Source organism: Podarcis vaucheri (genome assembly GCF_965113315.1).
Source record: "Podarcis vaucheri genome assembly, chromosome: 1".
NCBI classification, from domain to species: Eukaryota; Metazoa; Chordata; class Lepidosauria; order Squamata; family Lacertidae; genus Podarcis; species Podarcis vaucheri.
In genome coordinates, this window is record NC_138759.1 from 78072067 (window position 1) to 78099564 (window position 27498).

Consider the following 27498-nt stretch of genomic DNA (forward strand, 5'->3'; position numbering starts at 1 on the left):
AAGCCTGGTACTTCAGACCAATTATGCTGTACTGTATCATTTAAAACTAAATATTTTTCCAAGGGGAATTTTTGGACTGGGGTCTTTAAGACGACAGGGTTTTAAGGCTGACAAATGTGCTAGCGTGTCAATGTGGTAATGAAGTTAGTTCTGCACCGAGTGCAGCATGAAAAACAGAAAATTTCCTTGCAAGGTTTGTGATTAAACATCTAACAGAAAATAATGATTTGCTTGAAGGCGCTCAAGCACCAAAAACAGTGAGGTGACGGGAGAGAGAGAGAGAGAGAGAAACAGGATGTGGTAGGGGGGGGTGGAACCTGCTGAATGTCACTATTGGGAGCTTCTATTATCTTAAAATCTCTTTAATATTCACTGTTAATTATAAAAACTAATAGCTATAAAATTGGAGTACCCAATGGGGGAATGTATGACATTCAAGTGGTAGAACCTCCTCCCCAGCCCCAGCCCCCACTTCCATTCCTACTGCCCGACTTTCCACTTCACACATGAAATTGATAGGAGCTGATTTGCATGTCTATCCTGTTACTGCAGGGAGAGGAAAGGATTAGCTAAATTATAGGGGATAAACACAGTTTCACTGCATAAAAGCAAAGACTACTTGTAATGAACCAGAGTCAAAAGAATAATGATGTTGACTTTGCTTGAGAGAGAGAAATGTATTTTTTCCACAGAGTTAATGAGAACAAGACGTTGGAATTACCCTCCATTTAAATTTCATCAATTCACCAAAAGGACAATTTCCAAAGGCTTTTGCTATTTATTTGGTGACTACCCTGCTCTGTCTCAAGGGCCCAGAGCTGGAATACTATTGCGCTTTTTGAGAGGTCAAGAAAAATACTTCAGATGTCTAGCTGGCATAGGAACATCAGAACCACCTGCTGGATCAGGCCAATGACCCATCTAGTCCAGGATCCTGTTGTCACAGTGCCCAACCAGGTGCTTATGGGAAACCAGCAAATAGGACCCCAGCGCAAGAGAACTCTCCCCTCCTGAGGTATCCAGCAACTGATAATCAGAAGTATTACTGCCTCTGACTATGGAGGCAGAACATAGCCCTCATGGCTACTAGCCATTGACAAACCTATTCCCCCATGAATCTGGCTAATCCTCTTTCAAAGCCAATGAAGTTGGTTGCCATCATTGCCTCCTGCAGGTACATAGTTTAACTATGCACTGTGTGAAAAAAATGCTTTCTTTTATCTGTCCTGAATGTAATACACTAGCAGCACCATTATTTTAATCAGAGGTCATTTTTGCTGTTGCTAAAATTGGAAAACAATGCATCTCACAAGTAGGGTGTTGTTTTTTAAGTCACCTTGGTATTGTTCCTATTAATCCAGCATGTTTTAAACACATTGCAACGAAAACAAAGGCCCCCCAATGTGTTCAGCTGGATATGATTGCCACCTAAAATTATGTGTAAAGAGCTCCTTTCCCATAGAAGCTGGTCTGAGATGCTGGCGTGAACTTGATTCACATTGAAATAACTTTCATTTTAAGACTGCCCATGCAATGAAGATGTAGTCCTGAAATAAATAATGATTCTGCTATAACGTTCAATTTTGTCTCTATTGAGCTGCTCAACCAGGTGTTGAAACCCAATAGAATTTTCTTTTCTCCCTTTGAAAAGCTATTCCAAGTGCTGCATGACTGAAGAATGGCCACTTATTAACTGCTCAGCAGTGCTTTCCACTCTTCTGCTGCAGTCTCCAGCAATTGTCAGAATACCAGTTCTGCCAATATTAATCTAGTCCAATCACTAACTATGACAGTGTGGTACACAATTATGGAGACAGGGAGGGATGCGTGCTGTTTGGTCTAATGTCTGTTTTATAAATTGAAGCCTGGAATCTATTTATCTGTTTGGCAAAACAAGCAGAGTAATCTTTATTATTGCTTTATACTTACTATGCCTTGCCTCCATGAACCTGACTTTAGAAATGGATAGCAGCCATTCTTCTTCTTCCACCTTCCCTTTTGTTCCAAACCATGTATCTGTGACAGATATAAAGGCATAGCCCACCAGCGTGAACAGAACCACTGTCTTTGGGGAGTAAAGCAAACATTTATTTTTATTTTTATTTTTAAAAAAAACGCTGCTTAATACATCAATATTACACCATATTTGAATATGGTCATTGGTTATCATCTCTCCTCTCAGTTCCCTTGATCAGGATACAATACTTCTGTTGATGTAGCCTGGAATAGCATTACCTATTTTTACTGCTGTATCATACTATTGGCTCATGTTCAACTTGTGGCCTTGTAAGAACCCTAGATCATTTTCACATGTACTACTGGCAAGCCAGGTGTCCCCCATCTTTTATTTGTGAAATTGGCTCTTCCTGCCTAAGGGTAGAACCATACATTTGTCCCTATTGAAATTCATTTTTTTTAAAAAAAATAGTTTGGGCCCAGTTTTTCAATCTGTGAAGGTCATCTTGAATCCCGATTCTGTCTTCTGTGGCAATAGCTATCCCTCCCAGTTTGATATCATCTGCAATTTTCATGAGCATCCCCTCAAATCCTTCACACAAGTCATTTATAAAGACATTGAACAACAAGCAGCTCAGGGCAGAACCATGCAGCACCCCCCTTGTAACTTTTTCCAGGATGACAAGGAAGTATTATTGAGTACTCTTTGGCTCCAGTTGTCAATAGAAGTATTTCTAAAGTGCTGGGGGATCTTTTCAAGAAAGGTGCAACTGAAGAGCAGATATTCCACTCTGTTTCACCTGGAATTTACATTTTATTTTTTTCTTCTCTGTAACTTTACTTGAGAATGTTGCAAGAATGGGAAACACAATTGCTGGAATTTCTGTGTAGGTTTCTGCATGCGGGTCCTACATCCTATGAAATGAGAGGAAGAGTGGCTTCATAGCAACCCAAGAGCAATTTCTCATTTCTCTTCTATGTTTTCTACGGATTTTGCTTGAAATTCTCCACGAGAAAAGATCTGCTAATTCCAGCCCTCAAAAATTCACTTATGGAGATGCACCTGAACCTTCTGCTGATACTGCTATGTGGGATCTAGATGGCTCTTTCTTTTGTTGGCAGCAAGTCCAAGGGCAAGCTAGAGCATCCAGTGAAGTGTTCTATGGTTCTGTAGGAGACAAAACACATAACATTCTAAGGAGATATATTGCACTTCTTCAACTTGCTTTACTTTGAGCTGCATGAACAGTAGACATTCTGATGGCTGTAGTGTAGTATTTCATTCCTCTTATTTCTCTGCTGCCCAGTGAGCTACCTGTCTGAACACACATTTCACAGCTGTGTTTCACTTAGCCTTTGCACTGAAACAGTAGGTCAATTTTGAGGAGCTCTGAAAGGGCATTTTTCTGTCTCCGCTTTCTTCACAAGCTCCATGGTACAGGTATGGATTTAAGAGAGTGCAAAAGCCCAAGACTCCCTGGGGCTGCTTCTCAGCAGAAGTAAACGGTGCATTTCATTTATGGGATGAAAGGCTTGTTGAAAGAGGAAAGTCTTCAACAGGTACCAAAAAGTAGAGAAATCTAAAAGGTCCATGGAAGGAGGTACCTTGCAACATCTTCCCCTAGGCTTTATCTGAAATGCAAGGAGCTGGAAAAGATAACTAATAAGCTTCCGAGATCTGCACCCTTGCTGGTTTTGTTTTTCAACGGAAGCTCTTCCCTTTAAAGAGTACACCCTTATTATTCACCTAATGATTTATTTAAAAGTAAAAATACTCTAGAAAAATGTTAACAAAAAGCTTCTGTGTCTCCCTGTACTTGTAGAAAAGCCCAGCCAAGGACTTAATAGGGTTTTCAGGAAGTTCAGGACCCCATTAAACCTACAGAGTGCAAACAACTGGAGAGATTATTTAAATAAGGAAAGAACACTCACAAAATATTTGTCCACCTCCAAAGTAAGGTGAGCCCAACAAAAACCTTGCACCTTACCCATGAGAACAACACTGAAATGTTTCCCCCCCTTTTGATATTTTCCCAATGCATTTTTAAAAATTAATTGGTAGAAAATGTTCAGATAAAATGTGGAACAATTTTTGGCACAGTATTAGTTTTGTCAGCAGGATAGGTACATAAAGATCTTGGTGCAGCCATGACCGCTTCTAGATTGTCCTGCTAAGGTCTCTACAGGTAACTGAACAGAAGAACCTGTGCTCTAATAAGCTACTGGCCCATTAGAATCAAGTGCCCTGAAATACCAACTTATACAGACCTATTTCAATAATGAAATATCCTTACATACAATTTGCAATAGGAAAAAGTGTTGTATTAATGCAACAACTCGTTTTTGTTACTGGCACTTGCAATCACTCATGGTAGTCAGACTGGGAGTAGAAATTATCATGCTAACAAATTATCATGCAAAAATTATGCATTAAATTAGGGAGGGGAATGAAAGCAAAGGCTGAAGGAAGAACAAACGCAGGAACTCAAATTATGGAATGGGGAGGGGAAATCCTAGTGTCTAAATTTTTATTACAAAACAAATTTGATTTATAGCCATTTTAGACACCTTAACTGCTTCTCCAAGCCACTTTTGAAAATTACATCCATATGTTACCATAGTGGATTTTTAAGACTTCTGTTCTCTCACCTTTCCCATGGCTTCAATTTTCACTTTAATTACCAGATTTAGTATGAATTCATCAGATGCCTTTGTTCACCAGTGACTTCTACTTTTAGAAATAGTCCACCTGGGAAAATAGTAACACCTGTCACTCCCATTAATAACTACTTGCTGTTTCATGAACCGCTGAGCCAGTGGCAATGGCAGCCTTCCTGCCCCACTCCTCCCACCTCATATCATTGGCTGCTAATGGCAAAGCTGGGGAAACACAAAATGTGATGAGTCCAGTGCTGGGGGTACACAGTACTGGCACCTCCCCCCTCCAAATGTTAAAAGTGTGGCACTTACTGTAAATACTTCATGGTGAATACCAACGCCTTTTTCTCTTAAAAAACAACACTGGTTATGACATCACAGTCCATGTTCCTTAAGCACTACTAGAACGAGGCAGGTTCACTCATCTCTATTAATGTTTTAGCCACCTCCAGTGACTTGGGGGTACCAAGATAACATAGAGCCTACATGTAGCCTGTGGTATGTGGATTTTTGGTATTGTTGTTTTTCTGTGGGACTGACTCTGAACTGTGAGTTTATGTGGTTTGCATGCTCATTACATTGATATAAAAGTGATCACAAAGTGTTTCTCTGCACTCCCAAATCACCTCTTCTAAGCTAAAATAAGTAACTCCCTCTCCAGGCTACAATCATGATGATATCTCTCAAACTTTGCATATTTTTTCTTTAAAAAACGAGTTCATATCAACTGGTAGGTGATGTTCTTGTACTTAGCACTGTTAAGTTTAATGAGCTGAATATATGCATTGCTTTGCTTGAAATGTGGCAAAAACAAGCACATAACTTCAATGCTTTGTCTCCTCAGCATGGAAAAAAGCATCATCATCATCAGTAAATAACCTACAATTGAAGAGCTGGAAACTTTGCTAAACTTTAAAAGTAGGGTACCTCCAGAGAGTAAACAACTAATCAGGCTACATTTGAATAATTTTAAAAATTGGTTTTCATTTTTACTTTGTGTAAGAGGCCTAATATCTGCACATACAAATTACATAGATGCATGTTCAAATAAATAAATAGATTTTGGAGGAACCCAGGAGAGGCTTTTCAGTCTGAGGCATTCTGTAAATCTGACCTGTACTGGATATGCTGCTGCTGCTTTAGATCTCCTTGGTTTTCTGTATTGAGATTTATGATTACTCATATGCTGACTTCTTTATAACTGTATTTGATTGGATTCAGTTTTGTACACAGTTTTGTACCCTGCAACCAACAACCTATACTTGTTGGTTTGTGCTGTTTGTTGCTAATACTTACATTAAGAGAAAATAAATTATTTGAATTTTACTTCAATCTAGTCACATATGATTAGATTGCTGCTGCTTGATGCAATCTCAGAAATAAAGAATTCTGAATGCTGGCAGCACTTGCAAAGAAGTCTAAAACTAAACGCAACACTGGAAGACCTTTCAATTTTAATTGGGCTGACACCAACAAGTTCATTAGTTTGCACTGGAATAATTGGAGTGAATCCAAATTCTTGTGCAGCTAAGTGAACATCTTTCACTCACACAACATAACATCCCCCACTACAACTCCCCCACTGCCTCTAAGTCCCCTTCTGAGGGTTGAGGGGAGATGCAGAGCAGATTTGGGGCGAGGTATGGCAATCATGCTGGGAGAGGAGAGGTGTTGTACAAGAGCAATGCATTCCATTTCCACAACGACTTTGCTGGAAACAGCCCATCAGATTTACACAGATAGGCCTATACTGAGGATCTAGTCCATAGGAATAAAAATTGAATCCTGCTTGATTTTGTTATTAAAACTTTGCACATTTCATTCTCTCATGTGAGCAAAACAATTAACTTCAAAGTATTGTTCATTCCACAAATAGCCAAAATCCTAGCATCTGTAACAGTATTCTAGGAGATCCTTTTACTGACCCACATTTTGTCACAATCCAAGGCAGAAGCAAGCACCATTGAGTTACTTGGAGCTTACTGCTGGTGAAGCAGGTCTAGAATTGTAGCCTAAGTGTACATCCTTCCAGCTAAGAAACAGCAATAACAATGAAAATTAAAGCAGGGTTTTTAAAAAAATAAGGTCTAGATCAGGAATGCAGTACTGCAGCAGGATACATTTAACAATCCATGTAGCTTTCTAACTTCGTCCCACAGACCTATGTGGACAGGCTGCATTGCATCAGTATTGACCCCAGCAACAAGGTGCAATCCTAATCATGTTTAATCAGAAGTCCCTCTGGGGCGAAGGTACTTCTGATTACATGTAAAAGATAACAGACTTCAAAAAGGAATGGGAACTATTTACAACTTACTTGCAGAAACAACAAAAAGAAATGGATTCATTGGCAGGATTTAAATAAACTTTCACAATTTTATTGAGTTTAAACATGGAGGATGATATTGTAACAACACTTAATAGTATATATACATGCAGAATATAACAAACAATGTAACAAACCAGAAGAGGAAGCTGAGGGAAGTCAGGTGGGGAGGGAGAAGATTGTAAAGGTAATGATAAGGTAGGGTTGGATATTGGCATGTGATATATGGAATTCGTAATTATAAAACTGTAATAAAAATTTATTTAAAAATAATAATAATCAGAAGTCCCTCTGAATTCAATAGGAATTGTTCCCAGGTTTGGAGCCTTCTATGGCTCTGGAGCCCTATGGTGACATCTGATGCAGCACAACCAGGTATCCGCTTATACATGAGGACTTCACTCCTTGCCCTCTGCAACCCAAAATCTGCTCTGAATTTTAGGGGTATGCGGGAGGCAGGACAGGGGGAAAGAGAAGCCAGAAGCCCTGTTGGGCAAGCAGATTTCTGTTACACAGGTATCACTAGAAGTCACTGTTGTACCCTCCCTAGCCGAAGCCCACAACTTAGAAGAGGGTACTTTAATTCTAATCACCCATCCGTAATAATAATAATAATAATAATAATAATAATAATAATAATAATAATATAGTGTCCTTCACCCACAGATCCCTTGGTTGTTCACAACAGAAAAATACAAAATCCATAATTAAACAAAGACAAATCAATAACGACCCCCTCCAACAAACACATTTAAAAAGCCATAGAATGTTAATCAGCCAAATGCCTGGTTGAAATGTCATCTGGCACCTAAAAATATGCAATGAAGGTGCCAGGTGACCCTCCCTAGGAAAAAACATTCTGCAGACGGGAACCCGCCATAGAAAAGACCAGTTCTGTGCTGTCACCCTGCAGACTGCTTGTGGAGGGAGCTCATGAAAAAGGGCCTCAGGTGATGACCGCAGGGTCCAGGTTGGTTCATATGGGGAGAGGCAGTCTGTGAGGTATTGCAGCACCTTTTGCTTGGTAAAGGCTCTATCCACCCCACTGGGTTCCTATTGCCTTACAGAGTTACCAGCTCTGGGCTTTCAATACCCCAATCAGTCTTCTAACCAGTGCTTTTCTTCTAGGGGAAAAAGTGCCAGTACTCACCATGAAGTTGTTACAGTAAGTGCCATACTTTTAATCAGTGCTTTGCTGCTGCTGCTGCTTCTTTTAAAAAGGTGCCGGTACTGTGTACCATTGAGTAACCCCAGGAAAAAAGCACTGCTTCCAACTACTGGTATTCCGCTGCCAGCTTCAAATCTCCATTGAGCCATGGACCTCATTGTGTGATCTTAAGTCCGTAATTATCCTTTCAGATGAACCCTCCTCACAGAATTGATGTGAGGATAAAATGGATAGTAGGGAATAACTCTTTATTTAACACTGAGCTCCTGTGAGGGATGGTGGTATATGAATGTCAAAGGTAATAAGATAAGGCTGCAATTCTATGCACATCTTCCCAGGAGTAAAACAAATTGAACGCAGTGGGGTTGGCGATTCAGTAAAGATGAAGCCAAGCCATAGGACTGTGCTGCAAGCTGATATCAAAAAACCTTTGCTGATATTCAGTATGCACTTTCCTTAACCAAGCTGTTAGGGAATTTAGTTGCAAGACCTGGCAAGCAGACAATAACTCAATGTCCAGAAAGCTACACAGGAGGATTCAAGAACTAGTTCTGTTACAGTTAATTTTATAGTAATGATCTGCATTGTCAATTCTGCTTCAGCATATTAAATGCCGGAAACAAAGAATGTAATCAGAATTATCCAGAGCCACAGCTAACAGGTTTTCTTTTCTTTTGCCACAGAGCCAAAATTTGTTTTTCATGTCACAAATTTGTTTTCTAGGTTTGTCTTTCAGCATTTCAGTTTTATCTTAACAGCATGTAAGTACACAAGTATCCATGCTGCCAAATACAATCTTGGACTAACCACCACTACTTCTTGAGATTCCCCCTCTATGAGAAGAAATTCCTAGGAGAAATCTACTCCAGGCCTTCAGTGCAAGCAACCAGCAAATTTGCTCTAAATCAAGCACAGCCTTGCAGAAACAGCCTGGAGATTCTTGGATAACTGTTAACATCAAATGAGGACACGCTTGCAGCCTACTGCCCCCTTCTGGCTCTGTTCAGAAACAAAACCACTCTGGCATACTACAGTACTGATTTGCGTTAGCACTCAAAGATCAAGGCAACAAACAGCAGGATATATAACCAATTGGTTAAACAAACCCTATGTTCACTTGTCTGAATTGAATTCTATTTTGTTGACATTTGGTGGCCTTTGTTTTCATATTGTCCTACAAGAATCTAGTAGATGCTATCTTCCACACTCTATGAATTGCATCCATTTATAATCAATGTATTTATTGGAGCCAGCATGATAACTCTGAGCTGCCATACCTTCATACATGCATTACAATAGTGCATAAAAATATCTGTTATAAATTTAGAAAGCTCCTAATTGCACTATTCTATTTCCAGCTGTTGGGATCTGCAGCACGAATTTTAATTAATGACTAAATTAATGCTGCAGATATTAGCAGCAGGAAGCAGCTACATTATTCAAATAGACTTTGAAATGATCAGATTTTTATCTCCCAGAACAGCACTCAGATTAATATGAAAGTTGTCTTTGTTCTGTTGAAGACTAGAATTACACAAGAGGCTAGAGGAGGTCAGATGCTAAATATTTAAAAAGCAGGCTGAACTTGCAGCAACTACCATTTGATGCAGACTCCTCTTTAGTGATGGCACAAATTGCTCTTCCTCTATACAAGGACCAACTGCCGCTTCCTTCAGAAAATCAGAATATGTTCCAAGACTTCAAAGGCCAATTCTCATGCACATGTACGTTACTTCAGCTCAGTTTGACCCAGCATGTAAGCCTGCAGGAAGAAACCATTGGCAATGCTTTCCAGCTTGTGCAAAATATGCCTTGGTCTACAAATTGAGCAGAATGTGGTAAAATTCTAGAATGGGCAGTATCTCTTTAAACTAAAGAATGCTATATTGGAATGCTACCTTCAAAAACCACACTGCCCTTTGTCAGGGAGCAAAGATCTAGCCCATGTCAGCTTCCTACATGCAAATATTTATTACTACTCAAGAGGCGTAGCTAGGGGGAGGGGGGCACTGGCCGCCACACTGTGGAGGGCTGCACTTACCGCAGGGCCTGCAGGCACCCGAGCCACGCGTCTCTCCTGGGAGTGACGCAGTGGCTCAGGTGCCTGCAGGTTCAGTGCTGCCTAAAGCAGCAGCATGGGGCTTGCATCTGCCCACTGCCTCTTCCTCAGCCACCCTACAGCTGAGGGGGAGGTGGCGGCAAGTCTCCGCACAGCATGCCCTGCCCCAACTCACCCCTCCCCTGGGTGCAGGGTGCGCACAACGCCCAGGACACCCAAGCGGCTAGCCACGCTGCGGCTACTACAGTGGTACCTCTAGTTACGAACTTAATTTGTTCCGGAGGTCCGTTCTTAACCTGAAACTAGAGGTGTGCTTTCACTAATGGGGCCTCTTGCTGCTGCTGCGCCGCCAGCACACGATTTCCGTTCTCATCCTGGGGCAAAGTTCTCAATTCGAGGTAACTCTTCCAGGTTAGTGGAGTAACCTGAGACGTTTGTAACTTGAGGTACCACTGTACTGCCATATAGAAGAACATTCAAAAATACGATTCTCCTCTAGTACAAGTCCTGCTTGCAGGCTTCCCACAGACATCTGCCTGGCCACTGTGGGAACAGCATGCTGGATTAGTTGGGCCTTTGTTCTGATCCAGTTGGGCTCTTCTTATGTAAAGTGGCAATGGCTATTCTACCACTTAGGGACTCTTATCACTTAATTCTTCTGCACATGTAGATGCAGACCACATACCATGAGAGGTATATGCACATGAAGCTGCTAACTTTGCTGAAACTTTCCACCTCCTTTGTGATCAACAGATTATAGCACACACACTGCATGCAAAGCCTTCGTAGAGACAGAAGAAGCAGGTAGCAAAGTAAAATGTTATCATCCCCCTTCCCATCTGCTGGTGCATCTCTGGTAGGACAGGACCCTTCTCCTTTCAGCTACCACTACCCTGTAAGGAAGAAGCAGCTAATGAGACAAAATGTCACCATCACTATATAGTTAAATAAGACAGTTAAAAACCACACACTTCTATTTTTTTAAAATGATTGATTTTTAAATAAACATGTAAGCCACTCTTGGAGCTGTGTCACCTAAAGGTCAAAGGAAATGCTTTAGATAAATAAAATACACCACACAATGTGGCTCCTGTCCCACTGACTCAGATGAATGTATGAACCGCTTTGATTAAAATATTATAACTTATATGAAACTGGTGCCTCTACTGGCTTTCATACTTGTGACTCATTGACTGATGTTATAAGCCCTATTTGGGCATTCTTTGTTCCTCTGTAGAACAAGGAGTGAGGCCTTGCTAAGTATTCCTTGGCATTACATGTGTTCCTCTGCAGCAAGGGAGCCTTAATTGATTGAAGGCAACACTGATCACATTTACCCAGCCTTTAGGAAGGTATTTGAATTCACCCATTAATGTAACACTTCCTACTTGGGATACCTCATTGATTTTATTCTCCATCTCAAGTACCCCCTGCACTTAATTAATTTTGATACTGATACTACCACTGAGTGATTCTATGAAGGAGTCTACACCTCTGAAAATTTCTAATTTGTTGGACGTCTATGCCCTCTTTGTTATACAGAGCAACGTGACTTCCAAAATGCCTTCCTTTAGAGAAGAGATGGGGAATTAGACTCACCATTTAAATCCTGAAGGCCAACTGACAGGTGGGTAGCAGAAGGCCACCCATCCTTTAAAGTCAATTTTCAGGTGCAGTTTGGATTCAAACCATACCAGCAAACAAATCAGCACCGACAGTGAGCCCCCTCAGCTGTCCTATGCAGTTTTTGATTGGGAACTTCTCCTTGCAGTTGATTCCAGTAGCTCCATGTGCAAAAGAACATGTACCTACCAACCCTACACTTGATGTCACGTCAGCTGTGGGGCAGATGAGCAAGGTTTGAGGAAAACAGTCCCATGGGCCCAAATGGGACCCATATCTGGGCCTAACTAAGCCCATAGGGTGGAAGTTACCCCTTTATAGTGTTTGTACAGAAAGATAACCAAGACCCACTGGTCTCTCCACCAGGTTGGATATATGTTCACTATATCTATGCTCTCCTTTAAAACTAAGCACTCCAGCTCAGCCATTTGGTCCAGAAGGCTCCAGCATTAGTATATAAACAGTGTCTCTCACCATGTGTTTTACCCAAGGGACCTTTAGCCTCTTTGAATTCTCCCCCTCGACTTCCATTGCATAGTTCTAACCCTCTCCAGTTTGGACAATCATAAACATCATAAACGATTGGACTACATAACCTGTAGACTCCTTTCTAAAACTCTAAATATGCATAGAATTGCACTGTTAACCATGTCCAAAACAACATTGGCTTTCTATCACACGTATTACCACTTCTTCCTTTATCATGTACTAATATTGCTACTTCTGGCCATTTATTCCCCAGCCCGACTAGTTTTATGGTAAACTCTTTAGATAGTGTGTTTTTCCCCTCTCCTGCACAGGAGCAGATGAACCAGCCATGCAGTATAATTAGTTTTCTGGCCAATTCACTTGTGAGATTAGCGTGAGAGCTGAACGAAGCTATCATATTCCTGTATACTGTAGATGCAGGGAGAGAGAGCGAAAGTGTGTGCGTGTGTTTGTGCGCGCGCGCGCGCGCCCCGCCCCCCTAACCTCTCTCTTGAGCACGAGCTCTGCGAAAAGACGTTTGCAAAAAAAGTTTGGGGTGGAATAGTGCCAGCTGTCTTTGGTTGTGGGAAGTTTCGGGGGTGGGTTATATTCACGCACACAGGTACCCCTCACTTAGTCTGAAGCGATAGGGGCCAGAATTCTACCATCTCACTTTCCTGCGCGCGCAGGAAGACAAGCGAGGACGGATGAAAGGTCGCGCGACCCTTCCGCTAAGACTAACGCGGCCCCGCCCACCCGCACTCAGCCAGCCAATCAGGAGGTGCACGGGCGCGGTTGCGTCAACGGGTTCAGTGAAGCGAGAAGCCCTTAGCTCAAAGTCCGCTGTGGTGGGAAATGGCGGTGCCTTTTTAATGGGCGGGGCGGGGACTAGTGACGTTAATAACGGCCCGCTAAAGCAAAACGTTTCTAAAATATTCAGCCGCCCCTGCGGAGCCGTTTCTGTCATTCGGCACATCCTCGGCAACGGGCCCCAGATACTAAACAAATCCATCTGAGCGCGCACGCGCCTTAGACGGCAGCAGACTCAGGGATTCCCATCGTGTGCGGCGAAAAGGGGATGAGAGGATAAAGGATGCGAGGCGAGCGACGGCGGCAATTTGAGAACAGAACCTCCTCCGGCCTGCGCCTGCGCGTGATCACGTAACGGTTCTTACGGCGGCGTCTACTGAGGGTGAAGGGCGGGGTGGGATCCTCCAGGCGCACGCGCAGTACCGGATAGCGGTGGACTGGGGGCGTGGCCTGACGGTAAGGAAGGGGGAATCAGCTGACTCTGCCGCGTCGGATTGAGGGACGTTTCATCGGCGGAAGGAGGGACGACCACCCCGGTTTGAGGGAGGTGCCATGGCGACCACTGTTAGCACTCAGAGGGGCCCGGTGAGTACTGGCCGCTGCTGTGACTGACGAAGCGTCCCCTGGGGTCCCGTCCCGCTCCCCGCTCCTGACTCCGGGACCTTCTCCTCGAGGGTGTGGCGGGGGGGGGCCGAGGGGGCGCTCCTGTTTGCCCCACGGAGGGTTAGGCCGACGGTGCCGTTTACCTGCGTGGGCCGAGAGGGCCCCCTCAGCTCCCTTCATCTTCGGCCCCTCCAGGGCGGAGGGATGGGGCGGACCATGTGTGCGCTTCATTTCCCTCCGCCCGGCCGCTCCTTGTGACACGCGCGAGAATGGTCTTGCCCCGTCGTCATGCCTCTTTCCTCACTCTTTCCCTCCTCTTCCTCCGCCTCTGTCTTAACCACGCCGGGTAAGTGGGCGAGCGAGGGAAGGGAATGCGAGAAACAGCCAGGCCGAACTAAGGAAAGCCCGTTTTATAAGAAGAGGGCGGTTTTCCGTCATTCCTCACATCGGTATGTAATTCTGTCCTTGGCAGTGTAATGTGTAAGCTGCAAATAGGAGCTTCTCTCGGCTGGGGGGCGCGTATTTGCAAAAACAAGACTTTCACAAACTTTGGTACGTATTTGAAATCCATGCTTTCCCCCCTCTTGGCCTAAAAGAGCTGAGAAAGTCCTAGCGCAGCGTACCGGCTTTTTAAACTGAGAGTGGCTTCGTGGAAGGCTCCAAAAGAGTCTATGTTATGTTTGTGAATGTAGGTCTGTATTTGTGCAAAAGGACACGTGGATTATGCTGTAAGGGAGCTTTATTTATTCTGACATACACGTCAGAAGTGGATGAACATCCTGAAAGCTTGTGTCATATGGTCTGCATACCGGTACTGGCTTTCCCCTTTGCAGAAGATTTAACACAAAAGTATTAAGTACTACCAATTGCAAATTATAGTCTTCCTTCTTAAAAAAAAAAGCAACCAGGAAGAAGGGTTTATCATTCAAACATTTAAAATAAATACATAATAAATTAAGTTAAAAAACCATTTTTGAAGAAGTCTTGGCCTGTAACCTATAGGACATTTCATTACATAGTGAATACATAGTATGTGAATTGGCCTTTGCCCATGTACACAATGAAGTACTTCTATCTTTCGCTTCCACAGGCATTTGGGAAGTTGTGGCTTGACAAAATACTTAAGATCATAGAGGCTGGTCAGCCATCTTCTATTTCCTATCAGTCCTGTTTTCTTGTAGATCTCTTGATTTGCACCTTGATTTTTTTTCTAATTCTTATTTGCACCCGGGAGTTAGCACTAAAGGGGCTTGTATTTGCATGTTGGCTAACTTGACATTTTTGAAATTACAGGGAATTATATACAAATAAAGTGCAAATAAAATCACATAGTAGGGGTTATACAGCAATACATACATATATTCTTCAGGGGTGTTTGTGTGAATACAGCATTTTAGTATTTTTATTTTTTCCAGTGATAACAGTATTGTTAATGTCTGGAGCCAAAATAATCTTCTAATAACCCCTCCCGCTTTGCAATTTTTCCTTGTAGAAGACTTGCTTGCCTTGCATTTCCTCTCCAGTATTCAAACCATTGTATTTAGTCTCCTTGGATGACTTGATTCTGTATTTGATACAAAAAATTCTAAGACTCTTGTCTGGATCATATTTTCATGTCTTGACAGATTTTTGGTGCAGAGGGAGACTTGAGACAGTGATGCATAAGCATTCTATTCTGCCAGGTGGCTGCAGTGCCAAAACAAGTACTGCCAGTTCCTCGTATATTTTAGAAGGCAGTTTCTAGAAGTGTAGTGTAACCACATAGCCACTGAAGGATGCTAAAGAGCTAAGTTTTTCTTCTCATTACAAAGCTGTGATGGTGTCCTCTGCCCTAGGGAAAATCTGTATTTAAAAGATGATGTATTTCTGACAGTTTACATATATGGAATTCCAGCACATTATTTGTGGTACTCTGGCCACAGTTCTACATTTTTCTTATTGTTTTAATAATTTTTTTTTTTTAAATGCCAAAACTGAAATCTTACCAGTGTACTGTGTACAGACAACTGTAGAGGATCAGATTTGTCTGCAGGTCATCTCCCTTGATTAATTATTTTTTGGTGTCAACAGTAGTGGCCATTCAAATACATTGTCAAGAACTGAACTGTAAATATGATGGGTTTAAACAATTGTTGTTCACAATAGTTGAACTTGAAGAGGCAAGAAGGTCATAGACTCTGTCTATATGTCCGCCTGTCCCTGATCAGCTCATGCAGGCTTCTCCTTACAAAGAGATAACTGTAGATAATTTTGGCAGCAAATTGCCCCAGATGAAGGATCTGCATTTTTAGGGGTTGCTTTGTTCTCTACACATTAGTCTGAAGGCCAGAACTACTTGACCCATTACAGATAGAATTGGCAGAAAGGCCTTTGTAGCTACATCCTTGTAGAGTATTAGATCTGTTAATTTTTGGAAGGCTGATGAATGACTGCTTCCTCCAAGATTACATCAAAATGCAGGTTAGCAGTGACCCATTGCTTTTCCAGAATGTGCATGATAGTGCTGCAATGTAAACTTTGTGGAAAGCAATATATTGTATTCATGACCGTTTCTTCCCTTGTACATGCTTCCACTTAAGAGAAAACAATCTCTTAACACATTTTCACTAAAACTTAATATAGCATTCCAGGGCACAAATACAGTTGCTCCCACCACTAGTATTACTGTCTACACCTGTTCTTGATGACCCACCCTCAGTTAAAAATTCCTTACCATGGCCCAAATCCTATTGAATTCAGTGAGATTAATATAGCGCACATTGCAGGGGAACAAACAATGACTCAAATTACAAGCTGTGGCTAAGTTCATAATAGTTTTGGTTTACAATCTCTCAGTATTACTGCATGGATGTTATCTTGTCTCTTGAAAATGTCATTAGTGTGAGAAGCACACACTAAGGTGATTGAGCGGGTGGTTGCTTAACAACTCCCAAGCATGCCTGGAGGATGTGGACCATTTGGATCCCTTCCAGTCTGGATTCAGGTCTCATTATGGGACTGAAACTGCCTTGGTTGCGCTGGTCGATGATCTCTGACGGGCCCCCAGGCTAGGGGCAGAGGTGAAAGCTGTTTCCTAGTTCTGCTGGATCTCTCAGTGGCCTTTGATACCATCGGCAATGACATAAAAATAAACTTTGCCCTGTTGATTAAGCCTCTTTCCTCCCTTCTCCCCTTCTGTGTCTGCATCTCCCTTGTGTCTGTCTCCCTTCCCACCTCTATATACTGTAGTTCCATCCTTATTTAAGACATTGTGATATCTCAAAATCACAGTGTTTATCTGGTGATATATCATGATACTGAAAAGAAGATATCGCCCTGCCCTACTTTTTACACAGGTTATTTTTTAATTATTGTTTTAATAAATAATGTGAATAGTCTAGCCATATTTTAAAAATCTTGTTCTTGGCTAGGGGAACAGTGTTTTGAGTTCTCTTTTGTTGTATTTTTGTAGATTTACCTCTCTTTCTTTACATCATAGCTTTGTGTTTCAGTTTTTACCTTCTTTATTGTGCGCCCTCCTGAGTAGGCTGTGGGATGATCTGAAAATGTAATAAAAATGCTATTTTATAGAATTTGAATTCGTGCCATTTCAGAAGGTGTAAAGTATGATACATCTGATCATAGCAGCTCCTTTTAAAACCAGTAGTGCAGCTACAGTGACAGCAAAGGTTTACACTCAATTATCAGGGAGAAATAAGCCAGAGTTTAGTGGAGGTTGCATTCAAATAAGTGTGAGGTTTCAGCTTTATTGCTTGCAAAATTACCACCGGAAAGTGATGGACAACTGAATAATGCATAAACGAATGAGGCATGCCTCAGTATGAGTAAGTCTTGAGATTTGCACTGACTTAACACTAACTTTGAAGATTCCATTTTATATCCTTTCAAAGCATCACTGGGGGAATTTAATAAAACCTTATTGAACATGTAAGTCTATTCTTTCTTAACTGGAGGAAGGTATTTGCAATTCCTAATATACTAAATCAACTCAGAATTACCTTAAGAGCACAATCCTATGCATGTCTACACAGAAATAAGTCTTAGTGAATTAAATGGGACTTACTCCCAAAAGTTTGTAAAGGATTGCAGACTAAATCTCTAGTCCAGTGTTTTTCAACCAGTGTGCCATGGCACTCTGGGGTGCCTTGAATGATGGTCAGGAGTGCTGCGAGCAACACTGGCCTCTGTCCTTCTTTACTTCCCTCTGATGCCCTCTTGCATCTCTGCCTCCCAAAGGCTTGCACATCTGTTTGTTGCAGCAGCCCTGGCTACAAGCTCCATTGATTAATGGTGCCTCGGGGACTGGCCAGGAGGTGCTGGTTGCCAGGAGCTGAGGCGGCCTCAGAGTAAGCAGGCAAGGGAGCCCAGCCAGCTAGCCCACCAGCCCTTGCTGTTGGGAATGAGCAGACAAGTGGGAGGCAGGCAGGCACTGTGCTGGCCTTTCATTTGTTTGCTGTGTGAAAGGCCTGCCTTGGAGCTGAGTGCCTGGTGCTGAAGGGGAGCCTTTCTGCCACGCAGGTCTGGCAGCACCCGTTGCTGCCTCCCAAGGTAAGGTGTTGGCCTCCCGTTCAACTTTGGCTAGTCTCTGGTTGGGTTGGGGGCAGCTCAGAGACCAATGACTGCAGCTGCCCAGAGGACTCCTAAGGAGAGGGGGGAGGAGAGGAAGCTGAGGGAACACGTCACAAGGGAGGCTGTTTGAAAAATGATAAAAGGCTGACAGCTCTGCAGGCAAGGGGTGACATGACTGGGCTCCCGAGCCCCACAAGGGTGCCGCAGAAAGAATGTACTTGATAAAGAGAGCTGTGAACTCAAAAAGGTTGAAAACCTCTGCTCTAGTCAATTGGCTAAACTTCACTTGCATTTGACCTTAATCTTGTGCCACCTTCCAGTATGGATATATAGCATTAATTTATTTTTGGACCATCTACTCCACCCCACCTGAACTTCACAGGATTTCAGTAGGCAAGGGGTGGGGAGACCTCTCCAGAATTGTTTAGAATATTCATAGCAATATAACTGCTACACATTCTTCTTCAAGATTAGATTACCTGTTTCATTCAGGTATCTTCCATTTACTTCTTGGTTGCTCATCAAATGGCCTAATGACATTGCAGAAAAAGCTTCTCCCACCTCCATTTTTTCTCTTGACCATTTGACAAAAGCATGAGATTCATGGCCAAGGCCTCCCTGCGTAAATAATACATAACATTTGCATAGTGCTCCTTGTGTTCATAGCACTTCACATGCATTATCTAGTTATAATCCTTACAATGGGTAAGTCACCATCCCTAGCTAACAGGACCAGTGGTCAGGGATGATGGGAGTTGTAGTTCCAAAACATCTGGAGGGTTGAGTTTGCCTGTGCCTGCTCTAGGTACTAGTCTAGACAGTTCATAGCAGAGTTAAGGCTTTACTGAGTGGTCTGTAGGGATGGAGTTCACAATTATGTGCCCTTTTGTGCATTTTCTTATGGTGTTGTTGCATAAACTGTTAGTTCTGGTCCTCAACTTATAAAATGTACATCAGCTCAACCTGCACTTGCATTTTGCACTTCAAGAACTCCTTCAAACTTTTCTATTTGTATTTCCTACTGTTGATCATTGCCCACAATAACTAAAATAAAAAAAATCCTTACAGTAGCACCTTAAAGACCAACTAAGTTAGTTCTTGGTATGAGCTTTCGTGTGCATGCACACTTCTTCAGATACACACGAAAGCTCATACCAAGAACTAACTTAGTTGGTCTTTAAGGTGCTACTGGAAGGAATTTTTTTATTTTGACTATGGCAGACCAACACGGCTACCTATCTGTAACCACAATAACTAAGTATCTGTTGGCGTGCCCCTGGGGGTATTGTAATTTGTTTGTCTTGTATCTTTTTTCTTATTTTGGTGAAATGCCAATAGAGCAGCACTCCTGTCTCTTTCAGACCACACCAAATTGGGAGGGATAGCTATTGCCACAGAATAGGGATTCAGGATTGCCGTAACAAATTTGAGAACTGGGCTATTTGAGAACTAACAAAATGAATTTCAGTAGGGACAAATGTAAGGCTCTACAGATTGCCTGTGGTGAGTCCCTTCCAAATCTACAATTCTATGATTCTATTATTTTACAGTTTTCACACTTAAAATCAAGTGTACCTATCTAGGCTTGTTTATAGTACTGTATAAGCTGTTCTGTTTTGGTAACAGGGATGGGTTATGAATTTCTTGTTGATACCCTTGTGGATTGTGAAGCATCTTCGCTTACATCCTTTAGCCTTGTAGTGATTTAGTTTCTAGCAGTGAGCAAGAGAATTACTTTGTTTACTTGCAGACTGTTACACTATTTGTTCTAACTCAACCACTGTAACTATAACTTCAGCTTTCATTTTGAAAGCGATTTAAAATGTATCCTATACTCAGAGAAAGTAGTGAAATTTGTCCCCAAATGTCATAAATTAAATTGAACATTAAAACCCCCAATAAATGTCAGACACTTTTGTAGCCTGGGGGCCTTTGCAAAATCTGTTGCATCTCTTCTGTAGCATAGATAATGTCCTAATGGACAAAAAGCATATCTTAAGATATCAAAAAGGTAAAGCAAATTATTGTACTGGAAACTTCACTCCCCTAAGCCTTATTCTTTATGTAACTAATGCATTTGAAGTAAGTCTAGAGAATATTCATACATTTCACATGCACGCAGTTTGAACCTTAGGACCAGTTCACACAGGACAGTCAGTTTTGGAGTGTGTAGGACTTCCTTCAGGCTATGGTGGGCTTGCAGAGAGGGTTCTGTTTGCCTTAGCTGGTACCTTCTCATAGCTGTACATGCAGCCACCAGTGATGGTGCTTTAGCAACTGCCACTTTCAAGGAAATAACAATGTCAATACAAGGTATTCATTCATTCAAATGATATTCCTGTGCAAGTGTAGCATTTCACTTCATGTTAACTCTTAGTTTTTCTCATTTTGTTTTATTGTTGTTATTATTTATTCAATTTGTGTACTGCCCTTCATCTGAAGATCCCAGGGCAGTTCACAACAGAAAATCAAAAAATGAGAATACCAGAAACATATTAAAACAAAAACCAAACCAAGAACTCCCCTTCCCACAAACACATATAAAAAGCCATGGAATGTAGGCGTTCTGGACAAGTGGAATAGACCACAGCAGCTCCCCCCCCCCTCGACCCTCAAGTCTGCCCTGATGCTGCACTGACTATCCAGGTGGGCACAGCTGCATGAGACCAACTCAACTCTTCTCACCCACCCAGGTCACAGTCATACAGACCAGATCAGCCTCCTCATCCACAGTCAAAGCATATATAAATGAGATCTTACTCAGTTGACCTGGCATTCAGCAACAGTAGCTGCAGACCCGAGGACTGACTGAGAGGACAACTCCCCTGGTTAGAAAAGGGGACTGGCACATGGCACAGTCACTAACTGCCACGTGTCTATTACCTAGCCTGTCCTGTCTCCCACAACCCCTACCCTGAACCACTGTGATTGCCCCCCGCCCCATTCTTCCCAACTAATTTCTTCCCAGGCACATCCCATGTATTTCAGTTAAAAGCAACAAAACCCCAAATTTAAACCAAGTTAGAAAGTAGTTGAAAACCATTTAAAACAACTTGAGTAATAATAATAATAATAACAAGACCCACTAAGCAATACCCAACCCAAGAGCCCATTCAGATGTCTCAGCTTTGGTACTGCAGTTAGTCTGGGCCATACCCTCCTAGGCTTGGCAGAAGAGGCCTGCAAGGCAGGGAGCAGGTCCCCCAAGACCCACAGCCAATATGGCCTTTGAAGGTATATTGCCTTCAAAGGCAGTTAATCCGACAGCCATTTTTTCTCTACTGTAATAATACTTGTCCCCATTGCTAGGCAAGGACAGTCTGCTTTGGAAATGCATTGTGTGGGAGTTCAGAATTCTTTGAGATCAGTTTGCTTATCTGTAATGGCACTATACTATTTCATGTGGATTTTAGCTTATTTCAAAAAGTATGTGGGGGTTGACAGGGCAAAACTATCCATAAAAAGGCTTATTTTAGAAGAAATAATATGGTCAAAAGATTTTTAAAAATCTTGTACAGTATGTTTAAATAACTCGAGTATGTTTGCACTTCGCTGCAGCTGTGAGTGAATAAATAGTTGAGCTTTGTGTTTCTCGTGAACTGGCTCTAATTAGCATACCAAGCAGATTTTGAGATGGATATACTCCTTTACGTGCCTTTCTAAACTGTTCTTAAAATAAATACTTGTTGTAGTTTGTGGCTTCATTAACAATCTAGGGTGGCATGAGGGTCTGTAAAATTACATGTATTACAGATAACCCAGTTCAACAAACGTAAGAGATGGAAATACATACAAGATGTTTCTAGTTCTAACTAATAGGTGAGGGAAATGCCTTTCATGTAAATGACAGCACAAATGCTATTTTTACAACTCAAGTAACATAGCTTTGGAAAAAAACATAGTTCCCTCATGCATTTAAAGTATCAGATTGGAGACATCCACGGTAGACTGCAGGTTTGGAGCCTTAGTACTAATCTATAAATGTCTACTCAGAACCCAACTTTCACCAACTGGAGCCGGGTGCAGATTTGTGGCAGGGTGGGGGACATACACTTAGAACTGAGCTACAGAGTGTATCGAAGCACATTCTCAATCAAGGAAGTTGTTTTTAGTAGTAGAACTGAGCCATTACACATAAAAATCCATTCCTAGTTTCTCCTCCTCCTCGCCTAAGATTTCTTCACTTCAGCAAACAAATTTAAGGGGGTTCCTTTTTTGTTGCAGTTGTTTAAAGTGATGGGAGATTAAGCTTTTATACTTATGCTGCCAGTCACCCACATGTAAGGTAATAGAGCCTCATCTATCTTCTGCCCACCTTGATATAAGGTGCTGCTTTCAGTTCTCTGCAATTTTCAGAGAACTCTGGGGATCTCTCTGCTTCTGTGCACCCTGCTGTGCCAGAGGGACAGGGACAATTTCCCCCGGGGAGTAGATTTATGGAGGCTTAATCTGAAAAGACTTGTAAAGTCTGCTTTTCTAGTTTTTATCTCTGTGCGTTGCTAGACAGGTACACTCTGTATAATCCCTGCTGCTTTTTGGTTGAAATTACTGTTTGGTGTTTTGGTTTTTTTTAAGCATGTATGCATGCTTCAGTTGGAGCTTAGAAAAAACTTGGCTTGAAAGCTCTTTAAAAACAAAGTTCATTGCTCGTATTTAGAACTTCAAAAAAATATGCTGCTGTGCTCTTGTGTTCAGCTAGTGGAGTGAGAAGGCACTCAGCTTTTTAGGATAAGAAGTAAATTGTAATTTTAGAAAATAGTAGAGGTATGTGGCTCGGGGATGTATTAGTAGTCTGTGTTACAGGCACATTCAATAAGTATTAATAGGATTTATATTTCACATAATATTAGCAATGCAGTTGGGGAACTCAATCCAATAAACAGAACCCTCTCAAAATACAGAATAGGATGGTTTTGAGATAATAAGGAAAGAGTTGTTGTGCATCATAGATCCGGTTTTGAATGTGTGCACAAACATAATCAGTATGAAAATAGTTTGGATCATAATATAAGTTAACTAAAGCAACTTTGCAGAAGCATATTTTCCTACCTGTTCTATCCTACCCCCATCCCCAATCTGGGCAGCCATCTGGGTAATGGTGGCTGGGGCTGAAGAGGTGCTATTCAGGAGGGATGGTCCAAATCAGATAGAAGTCTGCCTGATCTTGGACAATTTCCCCCTCCTTCAGCAGCCTCCTTCAATTAACTTAACATTAGGCTGTTTAGGATCCAAGCTGTTGTTGTTGTCTTGAATGATCTCACTGTGTTCAAATATTATGTTTGTTTAGTGTTATGCAAAAACAAGTGAAAGTTTTATAAATAAATAAATAAAGGATTCTCCTAAGTTGTATCCTATTATCAGTTGTCAAATTCAGAAGATTCAGTTTTGGTTATAATCAAAGATATTGTGGTGTTCAGATTTTGTGCACTTTAACAATAGCCTATTATTATTATCATTAAAAATACGCTTATATACCACTTATATACCACTATGCAGCTGTGGTGTCTTGTTTCCAGAATGGACTTCTGCTCACACAAACTTCTTCACCCTGCAGCCGTCAGCAACCCCCCAACCAACATTTTGCTGGCACAATATTGGTTTCCACCCTTTGTCTCTTACCCAGTGTACTGTACCAACTCTATAGCACTGTGTACTTTTTTATTCATCTTTATTCTTAACATTAGTTTCTAGTCAAGCATTTGCATATTGTAGGACAGTATTCTTCATTAGCTGAATCATCAGAAAACAAGATGTTCTAGATCCAGCTGTTTGGCAGGCAGTAAAGGGTGATACGGAGTTAATGCAGGACAATTTGTTAGTGGTCTGTTTCCAAGAATGATTCAAAGTGGTGATTTTAACTTTTAAAGCCCAAGGAGCTTGAGGCCTGGATATCTAAAGTACCACCCCCCCCTCCAAAGCCTCTCCATGCATTAAGATCTGTCTTGGAGGCTCTTCTCTGGATACCATAGGTAAGAGAGATGGTGACTGGAGACATGGCCATTTCAGTAGTGCTGTCCTGACTTTTGATTTTGTCCTTGGTGAAGGTTTATTTAGCACAGGAAAAACTCCTTTCCTGGTTATGATGTTTGCAGTTCTTGCATTATGTCTTATTTTGTTATAGTGTTCTAAGCTGATTTTATTGCTTGCAAATTTTAACTATTGTCGAGAAACCAGCTCGACATCAGTAAGAAAATCAGTCTCACACCAAGATGACTTGAAGAAAAAGCTTTGGCTTTAGCCATGCAATGTTTATTGTGCGCAGTAAGAAATAAATCATCCTCTCTCCTCCAGCACTGCGCTTGTTCTGCCTGGTACTCAAAAGTAACAATCAAAGGAATGCAACCTTGCCCTTGCCCACACAGACAAAGAGAGTGTTATGCTACGTGAGCCAATCATTTAGTCTAGCATGAGGTGTTCACGTGCTCATCATGCTCTTAGCAATATCTCGTGCTGTAAAATCACTCTGCAATAATAAGAACTCTGCTCATGCTCTTATGTACAAGCAATCATTTTCCCACATGCCCTCTTTTCTTGTTTATAAGAGGGACGCTTAATCAGAATCATATTCCCATTACCTAAGCATTTATACTTTGCAACATAAATTCCCCTTGTAATCCCTGTGGTGGGCCGTGGTCGGTACCACCATGCAATACATTGGGAAATCAAAAAAAAGCAAGCATTGAATACAACAAACATGCAATTACAATCAATAATAAATTTCTTAACCATAATCCATTAGGTAACCAAGAAGACAACCACTCCCATGGATCAAAACCTTCAGGTGGATTCAAAGGATTATGGGTTATCATTTGTTCCATATAATCAATAGTAGCGGAGATATTGGTTGATTGATCAGTTATATACATGCAACAATGAAAATGAATTAAGGCACAAATTCCACCTTTAGAGGCAAAGATTACATTTAAAGCATAATTTTTTTTTATAAAACAACTTCTCTCATTTCTGACTTTTTTTTTTTTTTTTGTTAATTATTTTTAAAACAAAGATGGTAAAATTAAACAAAGCTTCGGTCCAATTTGCCACAGAATAACCATAAATTAGATTGAAGCAAACATGTAGATTTACTGCTCTTTCTCATCCAGTTGAACCAAACATAAAAATCTCTACACGCAGCCTGTTGGTCATAAGTCATGTAGGTTGTGACATTATTAATTAAAACTTTTGGCCTATCACTCATAGTTGTAACATTAAGAAAACAAGAAGATCCATTAACATACTCATAGGTCCAATTACAATATGGATAATGACCTAATTTTTTTTTTGCTATCATGATTAAAACGAAAACAATAAGGCACTATTTCTGCAAGCAACAAAACACAGGTGATAAACTTATACGATTGTCCTTCATATTATTGCTAATCTTAAATGAAGCATTTACTGGAATGCTAGAATACCACCACCAAAAAAAAAAAAGCTCAAAGCTTTTTAAAGCTTTTCAAAATCATTTTTCTCAGCAGCTAAAAGGCAATAGCCAAGCATATTCCGCTTGCTGTAACTAAAAAGATTGCAACAAGGTCGAGAACAGGGCCCATTGTCTTCGTAGGCCTTGCTAAAGAACCATATTGCAACTTTCTTTCTGTCCAGGAACCATGCCAAAGCACAAAAATGAAACAAATTGAACACACTAAAATCCTCTCACCCCCTCCCTTGCCAAGAGTCCACAATAGTTCCAAGACAGCCCTCTGTACATGCTCAGGGGAACACAACATAGGGCAGGACTCCTGAGGGAGGAGAAAAAAAATATCTGGGGGGTAAAATCCAAGTGATGCCAATAAGGATGAGAATGGTAAATTAGTCCAATGGCTGTTTATGAGCAACCTGCGTGATATTTCGTGGTTCGATTATTGGCATGTAAAAACCACAATCCAGAAGAAGTCACACAACCATTTCTGCAGATACAGGAGCCCATTTGCTGTAAATAAGTCTGATGTATTGCTCCTTGTACTGCTGAGTCAAAAAAGTCCAAGCCCAGTGAAGTGTGATGACACAGATGGGATGGTTGCTATTAGGAGGCAGCAAAACTGTAATGATGTTTGGTGGTTGAAGTGGCTTCCCAAGAAAAAGGGGGGCCAATGCAGTAGGGGTGAAGATGGCCTTTCAACGTGCCAGGAAACACTGGAACAGCTGTGGAAGAGCCTCTTCCATTGCAGAGGTGATTGTGATCTTGTCCGCTGGATTCTTGTGTCCTTTAAGGGCAGAAAATAGTGGAGACAAAGTGGAGGTGGGCAGGTCCAAATAACTCTTTATCCAATTCAGCTGTCCAAGAATTTGTTGTAAATCCACCAATCTAAGATAACCAGGAAACTGTAGTTGAGGCGTAACTGGAATGGCTGCAGATGCTGTCAGCTTGTGTCCCAGGTACGTAATGGGTAAAGTCCGCTGGATTTTTTCCTTAGCCACTGTCAAGCCAACAGGTTTTATCCTTTGCAGGATTTTGGGACACGGCAGAGGACAAGGCTGTGGCTAGCAGGCCGTGGCTAGCAGTGCCCACTGACTGGCAGGCTTTAAGCATATCAGCAATGGCTATATTTGATGTTGCCATTAGAAGGCGCAGCTCTTGCGTACAGTCCTCACTTGCATCAGCAAACGCAAGCTGGCGTACAATCAGTTCTTGTGCTGCCAGGTCCTGAACTTGCCGCTTGAAGGTATTATACAAGCGATCAACAAATTGTCCATAGGGCTTTGTAGGGCCCTGTCTGACGCTGCCCCACCGGCCATTGCGCTCAGTCTTGTCATCAGGGACAGAGGCCAGAGCCTCTTGGGCTGAGGCTGTGGTGGCTGCCCAATACATAGGATCAAGGGCCAACTGTTGGGCAATAGGAAGAAAATTGCCTCCTCCCGTCAGCCCATCGAGAACATCGGTTTGGGTCAGCATGACGGGGGCTGGGAGTGCAGGAGCAATCACAGGAAAGAGATTTGGAGTATCAGAATCAAAAGGCAGCAACGGAGCTGCAGTACAAAGAATCTCTTCTTGGAGAGGAGTGGAGATGGGGGGTGTGGAATGCAAAGAATGCAGAGGAGGGACGACAGGAGCCGAAGGAGGAAAAATGTCTGCCTGTTTAGGAGGCTGATAGGACGGTACTTCTGAAGGCAGCATGAGGACTGGGAGGGGGGGCAAAGGAGCTGAAGCAGCGGCCAGGAGGAGATTTGTAGGAGTTAATCTTGAGATAGCCTTATAAACCTTACAGCAGGCATGCAAAACTTTGACATCAATCTGAGGATGGTTTTGGAAAAATT

General features: G+C 41.8%; 2 protein-coding genes across 7 annotated transcripts in view; one reads left to right on the plus strand and one right to left on the minus strand.

Moving 5' to 3' along the window:
- Positions 1-13917, minus strand: part of LOC309516652 (uncharacterized protein) — a gene marked incomplete at its 5' end in the record, with an annotated part of 28965 nt that extends 15048 nt beyond the window's left edge. For 2 of the 4 annotated variants that reach the window (XR_014212956.1, XM_082195413.1), the window contains 2 exons: positions 1930-2016; positions 13815-13902. Coding sequence is in view for 2 of the 4 variants with exons in the window: in XM_082195413.1 (XP_082051539.1) it covers positions 1930-2016; positions 13815-13902 (175 nt within the window). Of the gene's footprint in view, positions 1-1929; positions 2066-4605; positions 4706-13814 lie in introns of all 4 variants that reach the window. The other 2 variants (XR_014212955.1, XM_082195414.1) reach the window with 2 other exon arrangements.
- The window catches only part of TOLLIP (toll interacting protein), a 34489-nt gene continuing 20070 nt past the window's right edge, over positions 13080-27498 (plus strand). Inside the window, exon 1 of one of the 3 annotated variants that reach the window (XM_082195123.1) lies at positions 13080-13653. In XM_082195123.1, coding sequence (XP_082051249.1) covers positions 13621-13653 — 33 coding nt within the window. In that variant the 5' untranslated portion in view covers positions 13080-13620. Of the gene's footprint in view, positions 13654-13964; positions 14121-27498 lie in introns of those variants that run through there. The other 2 variants (XM_082195124.1, XM_082195125.1) reach the window with 2 other exon arrangements.